The sequence below is a fragment of the Lutjanus erythropterus genome, chromosome 13 (genome assembly GCF_056507025.1).
Source record: "Lutjanus erythropterus isolate fLutEry1 chromosome 13, fLutEry1.hap2, whole genome shotgun sequence".
Classification (NCBI taxonomy): Eukaryota; Metazoa; Chordata; class Actinopteri; order Lutjaniformes; family Lutjanidae; genus Lutjanus; species Lutjanus erythropterus.
Genome location: NC_139329.1, coordinates 24,406,365 through 24,420,710, shown reverse-complemented (window position 1 = coordinate 24,420,710; position 14,346 = coordinate 24,406,365). Strand labels below are relative to the sequence as shown.

General features: G+C 38.2%; 2 protein-coding genes across 2 annotated transcripts in view; one reads left to right on the top strand and one right to left on the bottom strand.

Annotated features, from left to right (window-relative positions):
- Window positions 1-204: 204 nt before the first annotated feature.
- aagab (alpha and gamma adaptin binding protein) lies at window positions 205-3,519 on the bottom strand. The gene is made up of 10 exons (XM_084734729.1): window positions 3,341-3,519; window positions 2,815-3,005; window positions 2,623-2,719; window positions 2,440-2,529; window positions 2,241-2,324; window positions 2,053-2,138; window positions 1,551-1,647; window positions 1,286-1,390; window positions 1,067-1,116; window positions 205-764 (listed from the first exon to the last, which is right to left on the bottom strand). Exons 1-10 carry the CDS (start codon window positions 3,432-3,434, stop codon window positions 687-689), a joined length of 972 nt encoding a protein of 323 aa, XP_084590855.1. The 5' UTR covers window positions 3,435-3,519; the 3' UTR covers window positions 205-686.
- Window positions 3,520-3,962: 443 nt separating this feature from the next.
- The window catches only part of iqch (IQ motif containing H), a 29,268-nt gene continuing 18,884 nt past the window's right edge, over window positions 3,963-14,346 (top strand). The window contains exons 1-11 of the mRNA XM_084734730.1: window positions 3,963-4,138; window positions 4,533-4,655; window positions 4,768-4,865; window positions 5,023-5,104; window positions 5,229-5,342; window positions 7,885-7,987; window positions 8,208-8,295; window positions 9,670-9,856; window positions 9,995-10,513; window positions 13,082-13,148; window positions 14,051-14,134. Of these exons, the coding sequence (XP_084590856.1) occupies window positions 4,088-4,138; window positions 4,533-4,655; window positions 4,768-4,865; window positions 5,023-5,104; window positions 5,229-5,342; window positions 7,885-7,987; window positions 8,208-8,295; window positions 9,670-9,856; window positions 9,995-10,513; window positions 13,082-13,148; window positions 14,051-14,134 (1,516 nt within the window). The 5' untranslated portion in view covers window positions 3,963-4,087. The remainder of the gene's footprint in view (window positions 4,139-4,532; window positions 4,656-4,767; window positions 4,866-5,022; window positions 5,105-5,228; window positions 5,343-7,884; window positions 7,988-8,207; window positions 8,296-9,669; window positions 9,857-9,994; window positions 10,514-13,081; window positions 13,149-14,050; window positions 14,135-14,346) is intronic.

Here is a 14,346-nt window from a genome sequence, read left to right as displayed (position 1 = left end):
AATAAAAATGTAAACGAGAGACAAAATATCCCCGACACTCTTCAGTAAAATACTGTCCAGTAAAAAGGTACTCCATTGTGGCCTACAGGTGTTTCTATGTCTGCTCTGCATATTTTTCTTCTTGAGGATGAGGCAAGTTGATTGTAACCATGTGGGGCAACAGTCCTCTGTTCACAATGAATACACCACACAATAAAAAATAAATAAAATCACAAGTCTTTATGTTGATTCAACAGAATGTGCATTAAATGTCTTACAACTCTTCTAAAGATAAGGCACATTATGTCACTTGTAAATGTGACAACTGTACCTAAAGGACGTATACATAAATCCACATACTTTAGTTTTGTTTTTCCACCTGCAACACCATTATGTAGTGAGGTTCACTCAGGACTTAAAGCATAGCGAGGGACCCAGGGGAGAAGACTGAGGGTCAGGGCCGTCCATCTGTTGGCTCTCTTCTCTCCCTAATCAAGATAGTTGACTGTTTTTCACTATAGACCAGTATTGCAATCATTTCATTTTAAGAATCAAAAGTTTCTAAACATGACTATGCTTACAGTACCATCTGTAAGCATCTCCGCTTTCCAGGTGTAAGAAGCAAGTCAAAGGGCACTGGATCTTGTGGGAGCCCCAGGAAAGGATGAGGATCAGGAGAAAAGAGACAGAGTCACAGGCAGTTACTTTTAGCTTTCTTCACCCGATGATAACCCGTCTATCTCATCATCATCGCCACCGATGGCCATCCAAAACGCTTTTGCTACCTGGAAAACAGATTTAGTATGTAAATACTTTATATGTGAGTTTAAATAAACTCAACAAAATGTATTAAGCCAATTGAGGATTTGCACTGTAACATAACTACTGCTCCAAAAATTTGATTTGAACATTTTTATCAGTTACATAATTTATTGTGAACCATGGAGATACCAGTGATACCAGTTTGTAATATGTTGTTCAAAAAAAAAAAATGCTGATGATGATTAACCTTTTATATAACCATAAGTAAGAATATGAACAGGTCCTAGTCTTGGGGGCTAGTAACCAAGAGTGAACAGTTGTTTACCTTCTCTGCATGAACCTTTCTCTGCTCATGAGGTAATGAAGAAGCTTTGTCTGCAGGTTATAAATCAGAGAACACCAAATCATCACAAATGACATCAGCTGAACAAATATTTCACCTCCACACCCACAATGAGAGCAAGATACAAAAATACAAAGGGAATCTTGTACATTTTAAAAGGCTGTATTTTGAGTTGTGTTTACTTTATTTATTTTTTTTTACCTTTCATCTCTTTTAATTTGGTAAAGAGCCGTTCAAAGTTATCCACATCTGCATCTCCAGCTGTGAGATTAGCAAGTTCCTGAATGTCCAAATCAGTCATTGCATCTAAGAGAACCCACATAACAGATTATTTAATAACTTTACATAAAATACTGTCATCTTCAGTCATCAAGACATCCAAGTTTTGGCCAAGAATACAGAAGAAAATGTGTCATTAGAACTGACATTAGTAGTAAACAGTTTTCATGAGGGGTTGTTCACTTACCAACTACTGTGTCTTCCTGTGTATCTGTGGTTGTACTATTTTCTGTACGGTTAGCATCCTCACTTACAAGTGAGCCCTCTACTGGCAAGCTGGAAGCCTGTCACAGAGAAGTAGTAAAGGTTAGTAAACCTTCTTGAAAACGTACATATTTAAAAATCAAATTAACATAAAAATGGATTGATATAAATGAGCAAGACGTTTTTCACAGAAGCCATATTGATATGAAATAGTAGGGTAAACCGGTGTTAGAAATTACACTAAATAAGATCCTGTTCTACGTAGTGTAGCAGAGCCTGTCTGTTGAGCCAGCATGCACAAGAGCAGCACCCCAACTCTGTTTTCCCTGAATGGAATGAAACCTTAATTTCTATCATGTGTAATACCTGTGTCTACCTTCTATTTCATGTCAAAATGGCTACCGTGGAAAAGGTCTATTACACATGTAAAAAATGAAATTGCAATCAAAATAAATAAAAATGGTTCCAACAAAATTGCCACTGACTGGAGGATCTTGACAGCTGTGTGGGTGTGGGTTGTTGTGCCTGGAGGCCACCAAGCTACTCATCAGACCAAAGCCCTGATTGTGCCCTATGAAACAGAGATATAAACTGTCACATACCCTACACAGCCATAAATTAAATAGTCACTGGAAAGTGTAATAGGTAATTGCCTTATATCATATCATCTCACCATCTTTCATCTCCACGCTGGACCACACATTGGCATTGAGAGCCTGGACAATCCTTTTTACTCCAGTGGATTCTGGAAAGTCATCTGATGAAGACAACAAAGACAGTGTGGATGAGTGTTCAAAAATTGATAAAACATGAACAACAAAAATATGATCATTCACTATATCATTATAATTCTTGCAGTGTGTAAAACTCACCATCCTCATCTGGCAGCTCCTGTGGATTGAGCTCCACCAGCTCAAAGGCGTGAGCCAAACACCACTGTTGTGCTGCATGCCTGGTGACCCCTAGAATACAAATTGCGTTTCAGATGGCATACTCTACATATAAAATTATATTCTTTTGTTTCTGCTTTAAAACCGAGTTGGAGAAGGCCGTACCATTTTCACAGACTCTGTCACACACCAGAATGAGCACCTCTGGAGCAAGATCTTCAACCACTGATATCCAAGGTTGTAGTTTTTCCAGACCATCCTTCTGCAAACATTATGCACAGATAATAAAAGTTACATGTGTATCACAGGATAAAGTGTTGAGATTTTCAAAATATATCTCTTGGTTAAGACACGTACCACTGTGCTGTCAAAATAAGCGATGAAAGCCTGCATGGACTGGGCAATCTCGGATGACATTTGAAAAGTGCTTGGTACAACACATAGTCTGACATCTGCGGTATAATATTTGTTGTTGATGGTCCACGGATACCACGCTACTGATTCTTCTCTCTTGCTCGGCTCAGGCAAAGTCTGCGAATTGAGGATCTCTGAGGCAAGAACACATTTGTTATAAATTGCACGTACAAATAGAGACATTAGCCTATGCTATGCAAAGCTGCTCAGCTTGTTTTCACTGTGACCGCTGATTACCTACGGAAATAATCTGTATGCAACCTCCTTCAGCCTTAACATTGCTTTTTTAAGAACAGCCCAACAAAAAGTAATCGCTTTACTCGCTTGACAACCTGAGACAAACGGGTTATTAACCTGTATTAACGTCACACAGGGGCTACTAAGCTATCTGCTGTGCTAAGAGTCAGTTAGCTTTGTTTTGCGTTAGCTTGTTAGCCAAATCATGCACGTTAAGCTTCACCAAACTTACGCTTTATCAGCTCTTCTTCTTTAAACCCACTGTCTGAGCTAGTGATGAGCACACATGGAATAGTAATGTCTGTGTTGTCTTCTGAGGCTGACATTCTGATAATATTTGGGACGAGCTTCTCCAACTCCTAGCTTACCGTGACGTTAAACTTTGTTGACCTTTCAACTCTGACTGAGCTGCGTCCTTCCGGTGCAACGAAACAGGGCTCACATATTCTTTCAATAGCAGATTTCAATAAATGTACTTACGCTGCTATTATATAATTTGTTATAATAGTATAAGTACTAAAAAATTAATTTGTGTTTTAATTAAATTTGCTTCCTGTAATGAAGCCTTTGAAAAATAATAGTTGTCGCCGCCGAACTTGTCTTTCAGGCAACGCACCACCTCGAAAAGGTACACCCATTAATTCATAATGTATGTTTACGTTGGTGGTTAAAAGAAGAGTGAAGTAGGGCTTTAACTGGCATTTTTATCTGCCAACAGTAACGAAAGAGATTTGTATGTAGAGCTTAGTGAGCTGGGAGGAAATTGCCTGACACTTAAAACTCGGGGCAAAAAGAACCCAGATCCATCTTGGTGTCATCTCGTCGTCATGGTTACACGTATTGTTCGAATAATTTTCATTCGATAACTAGCTAGCTAACTCGTTTGTTATTAGTAGCTTAAGTTAGTTATTACAAGTTGTCATTATGATATCGTGACATAATATTTGAGTCGTATTATTATACCCAAAACAAAACAAAAATGTCTGACACGGTTAGAATCGAAGATAAGCTGGGAACAGTTTTATTTCAGGTAACGTTGTCTAGCTGCCTTAGCTTTGCTAGCGAAGTTAATAACTAGCCTCTAGTCTAACGCTAACTAACCAAGTCACACTGAGAATATTTAAAGCTAGCTAATTAACCTTTAGCTTAGCTTTAGCTAGTTTTTTTTTAGATTAGTTCAAGTTAACTATAGCTAAAATAAATAAAATTGGATAACATAACAAACGTATTGAAAAAAAAAACCTTTTGCCTTTTAGAGTAATAGTAAAGTGGAAAACTGAGTATATTGATATTGATACCGACATTTTAATGCCGCTTATGTGTGAGCACAGTGTTTACAGAGTGCAGGGCTCCTTACATGGGACTGTGTGTGGCTTTCCTGGGCCAGATATTCACAGTTTGTGCATCACAACTGTATATTACAGGTTCAAGATGATCTGAGACAACTCAGACGTAGTCTTAAGAAAATCACCGTCAATGAGAGTGGAAAAACACTGGATATTCAAGCTTTGGACACTGCCATTCACAGGACAGAGAGTAGCATCAGGGTGAGTGAGCTGCATACAGCATTAGTACTGATAACAATAATATTAAATATACATCGGACAAATGTAGCTGAATTACAAACAGACAACTTCTGTGTTCTTTAATTGCAAATAGAAACATGCAGAGGATTGTCTGAAAACATTGACGAAGCAGGTGGTGGTTCTTCCAAGCATTGAAGACTTACAGAAAAAGAAAGTGCAGATTCCCAAATGGTAAGTAATCAGAAACTTACATGCACTGTTACTAAACATGTTTGAAGAGTGGACACTTTCCTTCACTATCTCACTATTAGAGCTTGAAGAAATATGTCTAGAGTTGCATAAATTATGGTGATTGATATTGTGAACCTGAAAGAGACACATTACACAGGAAACCTGCTCTGGAGAGTATCCCAGATGTGCATCCACAAATAGAAGACCTTCCAGGAGCACGACAAACAAAACTAAACAAGGTGTGATAGAGCAGCAGAGATATGCATACATTCAAATCTTTAATATTACTATTGCTGTTTGTACAGTACATCTTATTATAATAAGTTTTGAAACTTTTCCTCTGTCTACCTCATTCAGCAGAAGTCAGCATTAACCACGCGTTTGCTGTGTAATCCCGCTCACCCAAACAACAGAGCCATTATGCACCAGAAATTTGGTATATCACTCCCCGATGTCCACAAGAGGACTGCATATGCGGTAAGTAATCTGGCTATAAATGTACATTAACAAATGCATGCATGTTTTGCATAGAAACTACACTTTACACAGAAATTTGATTGAGTACTTTAAAAATGCAGTATGGTTAGGGGCCATCAGTGTCATGAGGTATTGTTAAATTTATTAATCTTAGAAAAAAAATATTCTTGGATACATTGTGATTCTCTCTTTAAAGATTATGAATTGATGCAGAAAAGTCAAGTAATTGGAAATTTAAAACTCAATTTTTTAATATCTTGATCAGCTGTAACAATTTTGTAAGACCAGGCTGTGTGTTCATTAAAGCTGAACCAACTAGACAGTGAAATGTAATCTTCTAAACAACGCTACTTCTTGAGTTTTGGTAAGGATGGTGTGCGAGTGTGAGCAATTACAGATGGATACAATCTGAGCAGCCTGACGTGGCGTAAAAGCTATTGTATGGAAGCATTTTGGCTTCTAAAAAGTTGAAGGGAAAAGGTAACTGAATAAGTCCCACACTGTCCTCAAGTCATGAGAAAAAAATAAATCATGCATAGAAATAAAGAAAATAAATTGATGCGGCAGTATGCATTGATAATCATTTTACAATCACATCATAGTGCTCTGAAACAGAACTAAATTGAATGGTGAGGTGCAAAGAGATTCCCACCCCTAAGCCCATTGTGATACACCTTGTACTCCTGGTGGGTTTAAAGCAAACACTATGACCTTAAAATGCCACTTGAATCAGGTCTGCCCTGGTGCTTTTAACTTCTTTATGGAATTGAGAAGATAGTTGATTTTTTAAAGCATCAATATATACTGTAATTTGTTGTCAGAATGAGTAGTTTATATGACAATCATGGCATGGATGACAGTTAATTCAGATGTGCTTTTGTAAAACTGAACACCCAAAAGAACTTGCAGAAATCAGGCTACATCTGGTATTTTGGCTCTTTTAGTTGTGTAGCAGATTTTCTCATAATTTCTCATAAGTCTTACTGCTGGAAAAGATTATAATCATCTATAATCATAAACTATAATCAGAATATCGTGTCCTGCAGTTATTTGCTTCGTGCAGTGAGAAATTGATTCCTGTGTCCTGAGTCTATGTTGATATTAATTGTAACATGCAGCACAAGCCTCGGGAAAGATTTGATTAGGAAGCATTACAAGAGTTCCTGCTACAACTAAGATGAATTATATATCATGATTCTTTTTCCTGATACTTCCTCCCTTAATCCCCAGAACAGACACTTTATGCTGGAGTGAAGAGTGATGGTACAGGTCTGCATTAATAGATGCTTCAAGTCTCGTGCTCAGAGAGACAGTGACATAAAGGTCACTTGGCTTAGTGATGACAGCCAGCACTTATCACAGCAAACAAATTAATCTTTGCAAAGGTCGGCATTAGTTTTAGATATATTTTACACACTTTCTTCTCCAATATGTTTTTGGGAATCTGTACCTGACATGAGAAATAGCGGCCAAGACTGTCACTCTGATATAGGAGAGATGGAAGTTCTGGCTGCAGAAAGCGGAAAGCAGCAGATTGCAGCACATCAGCATTCTTCTAAAGAAACAGGCGCCTGATTGCTGTGCTATGGGCTACTGGTTTACAGCTGTCTCAGGACAGAAGTGAGTACCTGGTCCAGCATGCCAATAAGACAGCCGTAGCTTCCCCAACTGCTAACCACTGGCTCTCTGCCTGCTGCCTCCTCCTGCAACTCAGTCCAGCTCTTCTCCACTCCCTACCCATGCCAGGGAGAGAGCTTTTGCATTTTAGCAATTTTACAAAAGGTGCCACCTTTTCCCAACCTCATCTGAAACAGATGTGTGCCTTTGAGGGGAGAATCTCCCAGCACCTGGCTGCTACCTGTGGTCTGTCAGAGAGCTCAGTGGTCTGAGGAGAACGAAGGAGAGGACATTAGGTGACAAGTCTGGAGGATCAGCAGCACAAACTTTGTGTTTTCTGAGTAATGAGACATTTGAATATTTATATTAAACTAGGACAGGGAATCTTTTAAACCTTTTTAATGTTATTATGTTAAAGTAATCTGTTTTAAAGTTTAGCAGAGCAGAATTGCTTTGAGTTACAGTATTTTCAGATTAATCCTTAATCTTGGCTACTTTGTGATTAATTGCTGCAGGAGAGTTTACAACCTTACCCATGCCAGTTTTATGACTCTCCTAAATTCTTAATGAATACAGAAAATCTATTGTTTAGACTCTCCTTTACACTCATTCTGCTGGAAGGTTATTCTTACATCACCAAGCTGGCATGATGGTTGGTTGCCTTCTATACTTACAAAAATCTCTCTAGAATGGACAGAAAATCTAACTCCTGAAGGGAAAACCATTCAATCTAAACATGTTCGAACTCGCAGCTTGTATTTGTTGCACTTAGTTTGATTGAAGCTACTGTAGGGCCAGGTTTCTTTTACTGTAAGCCATAACTTTATAGGGTCAGGAAGTACAGGACCAGCATCTAGCAGGTCTGCTTTGATTTTTATTTATATCAGATGTACAACCTCTGATCTTATAAACGCTTTCTATTCAGGCAAAACATCACAGAATGATCACTGGCCCTGTGGTGAGTCTTCAGGCCATTGAACCAAAATACCACCATATCCTGGCAATGCCTGAAGAAGAGATGGGGACAGGTAAACAGACATTTCACCACCTCATCACCAATACCTCACCACTGTCATACTCCAGACAAATGGCGAGTGGAGCCATTGTTTGTCAACTACTAACTGTAATGTACATTGTTATGTTAAATTATTTTTACATTTTTCATTTTAGTTCAGCAGTATTTTCATATAGTATCTTGCATTTTTTTCTGACACCATGTTTTGTTTTTGTTTTTTATTTTTTCATTAGTGCCAGATACAAGTTTGCATTGTATGTCGATCTCACAAAAGGCTGCTTCTCTTCGCCCCAGAGAGGATTCACATCCTTCTAAGACAGGCAAGTGCTTCTTCAAAGACTCCACAGAAGATGATACATTTAACTGGATTCTATATGCCAGCTTTTAAAAAAAGTGAAATTATATATAATAATAGTTATATATATGTATATATATTTAGTTCTTGCTAAATATGTAAAATATCCCACATGGGATTACAAGATACTGCTATCTCTAAAAAAAAGAGATTACCACATTATAAAATACCTCTATATTTTTTCAAATAACATATTTGAAATTACAAATTTAAATTGAAATGTATACTGAAAAGAACTGCTACATAGCTGTAGTTTATTCTGATAAAGACCTTTTTTGCGAATCTCTCAGACTCTCCAAGTAGGTGGTAATCTAAATGTTTCATATGTAAACAGTCAACTCAATCTTTGTGCATCCTCCATATTTACAAAATCAATATGTATATCCATTTTATATTTTCTAAACAAAGTATTACTATAAATATTTTAAAGTCTGTGTAAAGGAAAAAGGAGAGTTTCTTCTAAACACACCAGACATGTTGCTGAAAACATATTAAAAGACTGAGCTGTATGTAGTGCTGAATTGTGATAGACTTTTGTTCACGATTTTTTAGGTAGAGCTGAAACATGGCACGGTGATGTGCTAGAGCCATGGTCCCCCAACACTATATGAGCCCCACAAATCGACACATGAACGACACTGCCTCACCCTCCCTTCATCCTCTGGTTATGAATGTATCTTAAGTGACTCTCTCAGTCCAAATCAGCCCAGCAGTTCACTTGACTCACTTCAGTTCCTATAATCCAACACAGAAGAAAAAAACACTTCCCGTCTCTGTTCTTTAGCAGCTTAAACATGTCTGGACATGTCTGATAAAACTGGACAGAGCGTCCATGTTTCAGGTAATTTTCAGGTCACAGTTTGACACCGAGGACACACTCCCAGTGTTTCAGTGCAGAGAAACCTGATACCTATTTTTATATACTTGCCAAATTTTTAATCATTCAAATTTGGTTGGGTGGTTAATAACATGTTTCTGTGCTGTGACAAAGTCAGAACGCATATTTATTGTTGCTTCGATATGTTGCTGAAAAAATTATTATGATACTGTTCACTGGCTCAGGTGATTTTTGATGCTCTGGTGCATGATGAAAAGCTCTGCTCTGGAAATATGATAACTAAAGTTCTCCCACAGTGGCAGTCTAGTATTGTGTCATGGATTATTGCTACAGCGACAGCAATTATGGATTTTGTTTTCTATTTTGCTCTCTTGACATTTCTCTCATTGTTTTAATCATCTGTGGGTTTAAGCCCTTTAATAACTCTGTTGATTTGACAGTGAACGCTGGTTGCCACCGATCGATCACTGATAGAGTACAATTGAGCCTGCCTGTTTGTTACTTTAGGTCTGAGAGGTTTGAAGTCCAGGTATCTTAAGCAGCTGAAACTGGAAACAGAACCTGGATCCACCTGTGAAAGAGGCAGTGAATGCACACCACTCTGGACCACCAAGACACCGCCTCCCTCCACAACCTCCAAGAGCATCGACCGCAAGAGTGTGATGCAAGACATCCCCAAAAGCCCTCAGGTAAGAAGCCCGTAATAGTTTTAAATAGATTTTAAATTAAATCAAGAAAGATAAGGTCATCAAGGTATTATTTATCCCCTTAACTGCATTATTAAGTCTAGTTTGGTTGCCTCTCACTTGCTTCCCTCTGTTCTATAGAATCTACCTGTTCCTGTGAACATCAGCAAATATCCCTTCAACATCGTAAAGGGACAGATCAACCCAGTGGCGACAGATTTCTGTCACTTCAAGCAGAGCTTTAGCTTGTGCTGGAGCAGTGTGCTTGATGCTCTGGAGGCCCTGAAAAAGCTGCTCAGGGACTTTGCTGTGCCTCTAGCCAAAGTGAGCGGGGAGCGGCTTGTGGAGTTTGGCCATCGTTGGGATAATAGTTGGAAAAAGGCTCCTCCAGTGACCAGCCTCCTGTCAGTGCTTGAAAACTGGGAGGAGGTACTGGGCCTGGTCTTACGCCCAGGTCAGCGCTACAAGGGAGAGGGAGGCGTTGAAGCGGCTGCCATCTACATCCAGTCCTGCTGGAGGCGCTACTTAGCCCGAACAGCCTACTGTCGGCTCAAGTGGGCGGCACTGACCATCAGCCTGCGCGCTCATTTGCGTCGTGTCAGGAAGGCCCTGAAGGCCCGTCATTTGAGACAACTGGAGAATCACCGCAGCAGAGCCCAGGTGATGTTGCTTACATTCAACATGTGCTTCTGCCTCTCTCTTACTTAAAATTGCTCTCTCACCTTTTAAAATATTGCATTTCTTTCTCCCTTTTCACAGTTTATCAAAATTATAATCAAACTTTTAAATCTAAATGATATTAAATAAGACAAATCCTACATTTCTAAAATGTGTTGTTCTCCGGTTGTCATGCCACAATTTTAAACTTCAACATAATATAAGAAAGGATACTCAATACTTTTTTCAATACCATAACAGAAAGAAAAAAGTCCTAGATACACAAAAAGGATGCTTTTTTTTTCAATTAAAAACCAGCACACAGTGCTGGCCCAGTAACAGTCACTGGCCACTGTCTGGTTTTGCTTTGCTGCAAGCTGAATTTCAGAGAGTACTTTCTGTACTCTTGAATGTCAGTATTGTATTGATTTGAATGTGGTATAAAAAAAAGTATTGAAGTGTTAATACTTTTGACAACCTTTTTTTTTCAATAGAAGTTTTGTTATAGTAGTAGTTTATAAATGTCTTTCTGTTTGTGTGTTTTAAAATTTGAGTGTTGTTAACTGTAGAAAAAAAGACAGGTTTATTGTTTCAAAATATTGTTCAGGCTGGAAAGAATATTATATTTCTACATTTCAGCTTGTCTTATGCTATGAAGTTCTATTTCCAAATCAAAACTGTCAGTGTTTTACAGAGAGCCAAACAAAATCTGTGTTTGAGGTAGAGGTGGGAGTTTTAGAATCTCTACTATTCTGAGTAAATGACTGTAAAAGTAAGGATGCAAATGGTCAGTAAGAATGCAGGGTCATTAATCATGGTATGTGTAACTTTAACTAAAATGTGCAGCTAACGTGTACTTCTGATTCGAGATGAACAAAAACACAGAACAGCAGAGGGGGGCAGTGAGACAGAGTAGAACAACAGAAAGACGCAAAATGAACACAAAACATCAGCAGAGTTAGATGAACAGAGGGGGACAACAGAAAGAAAGAGTGAGGCTGATTAACAAAATAAAACTGCAGCCACACTGACAAAAAAAAGAAGATGAATGGAGAACCAGTGATTATGAGGGCAAAGAATGTAATAGTAACTAAATATATAATGACATGCTATAAATATTATTAATGGATTTAATGTTTAAATAAAAAAAAAATTCTGGTGCAATTAGGTTTCAAAATGAGAACAGATTTTAAAGGGAAAATTCTTGCTTTGCAGCTGACGTTATTGTGAATGCAGTGACCTAATGTAAGGTTTGTATTAGAATGGGACACATGGAGCTCAGTCCGTCCAGAATTTCACAGGCTCCACTTGGAATTGTTGCAGCCTAAAATGGCTGATTTCGTGACAGCTTTTCTAAAAAAAAAAAAAAAAAAAGTGATGCATTTTGCAGTGTTTTTAGGTGTTTTGTCATGAAATTGCAGGAGCAAGTGCAATTTACACACAGAAAAAGCTGAGCTTGTTTTCTTTTTTTGAATATAATTCATTAAAAATCAAAGGCAACTTGTTCCTGGGAGAATACAACTGCACTCGGTTTTAAGTGTTGTGATGTGTTATTTCAGTGTCTGTGACAAAATCCCATAAAGGTACATAACAATAAAAAATAATAAAATTACTTGGTTCTTTGATATATACATGTATGATGTTTGTGCAAGGAAATGCTTTGATTGATGGAAGCTATGATGATTGGTCAGATTTGCGGAAATGTTACAGTGATTGGACAAAATTGCAAGGTCATGTAGAATTCACAAAGATTGGTTGAATTTCTGTGATTTACTGTGATTGCAACATCGCAACTTCCTGGAGAGACTGATTTATGAAATGTAAACCATGTCAAAAGTAATTTTATATAATGTAATTATAATTGACTAGAAAATTATATTCTTGGATTTTATACCTTTTTATAACTTTTATGCTCAATATCTTCAAGTAATTTTAACTTCTCTCTACTGGAGCTAAACCTTACAATCTTATGCTCAAGAAATAAAAATGTGCTTCTATTTGTCTTTTCATGTGAGCAGTATGACAGCACAATGTTCCTAGATGCATGGTGCTCTGTACTTTTTTTCCCATTCAGCGTAGATGTCATGTCTGTGCTGTCATCACGGCTGAACATCTTTAGAAGCGCTGACACAATATTAATTAGTGCCTACAAGTTCATTTAGTTTTAACATCGCTGTGTGTGTATACATGCACTAAATGTATGTTCTCACTCTTTAAACATTCATACCCTGTTAATTAAGCCTGCTAATCTTCCCCTGGCAGTAGCATCATGTACCTTGCTGATTGAATTAATTGTGAGAAGATGTTTCTAAAGTAAACGCTTAATTTAATTAAGGTGGTGTTTTATGCTTGGTTTGCTTCTGTTAGCCCAGAGAGATGTTGGCTTGATGTGTTTTAGCTATGCAGTGATGTGATGATTTGTGTGTGTGTGTGTGTGTGTGTGTGTGTGTGTGTGTGTGTGTGTGTGTGTGTGTGTGTGTGTGTGTGTGTGCGTGTGTGTGTGTGCGTGTGCATGTGACTACGTGTGTGTGTGAAGCAGTCTCTCTGATCACTCCTTTTCTCCATTCCCAGCATCTGGCAGCCAACTGGAAACACATCCAGTCCTCCAAGAGGACCATTATCCACATCCCTTCATTAGGTAGCTTTCTCTGCCTGCTGCACACACACACATGCACACACTTTTGATCTAGCAGCAGCAGTCATCCCCTGTCTGTCTCACCACTCTGCTGCCCCAGTCTGTGGCCCTGGTGGAGGCACTCTGTCTCGTTCAAATGACTCTCTGCAGGAAAGCACTCACAGGATGATGACAGTCCCCATGCCAGGGAACTGAACAATTTAGTCTCAATCGCCATTTAATTTGCAGATTAAGCAAATGAAAAGCCATTATGTTGAATATTTGCAAGAGGCACAAAGGTCTTATTTTATTGCAGTGCAAAAAAAACACAAGAGGAAGAAGCTGCTGTGTTGTTGCACCAGACATAGAGTGCAAGCTATGATCCGTTCTTGTTCTAATTTCACCATGGCACTCACATTTAGACTGTAATCAGGCATGTGCATTGTAAATCATTGAGCGATTGTCTAAAATTATTAAGCCTAATTACTAGCAGATGGAATGCTTTATTTGCACTTGGGGTGGCTACAGAGAGTGCTGTGTGAGCAAGGATAATTAGAAAGTTGAACCCCATTGTTGTTAATTAGCATGAATCCAATCATTTAATTACCTTGATTCAGTTGAGGATTCTCTCTCAGGCAGAAATCCAGACAGACATTGAGTAAAATCCTGGAGGTGCCACTGGATGTAGCTCAGTGGTGGCTGGACATGGTGCAACAGGACTCCCAGCACTCGACAGACACTGCACCTGCTAATTATTAAGCTAAATTAATCATCAGATTGCAATACTGTGTGATTAGACTTAATAACCCCACCCACAAGTCTAGTGGTATTCACGTCTGAGGGTAGTTGTACAGAGCTACAGAATTAGAATAAAGCCAATTAGAGAAGAAAGTCTTGTGCAAAAATTTGTGACCTTGTTTTGACAGGATACTCTCAGAGCCAGCGACTGAACTTGAGGGGATTTGAAATCCTACAGAATGTCCAAATAAGCAGACTATGTGATATTAGAGGTATGAGCGTTTCACAGCCTCACACTCAATTGTAACTTTCTCTGATTTATTGATTTATTGTAAACATGTAATTTGTGACATCCTCTTCATGGGGTTTATTAGTTCATTGGGTGCTGGAAATCCTTGAAATTACTTGAATTTTAGTGTAAAATGCAATTTTTGTAAAATTTTTAAAGTTTGAAAAGTATTTGGATTTTGGATAAAATTTTTGA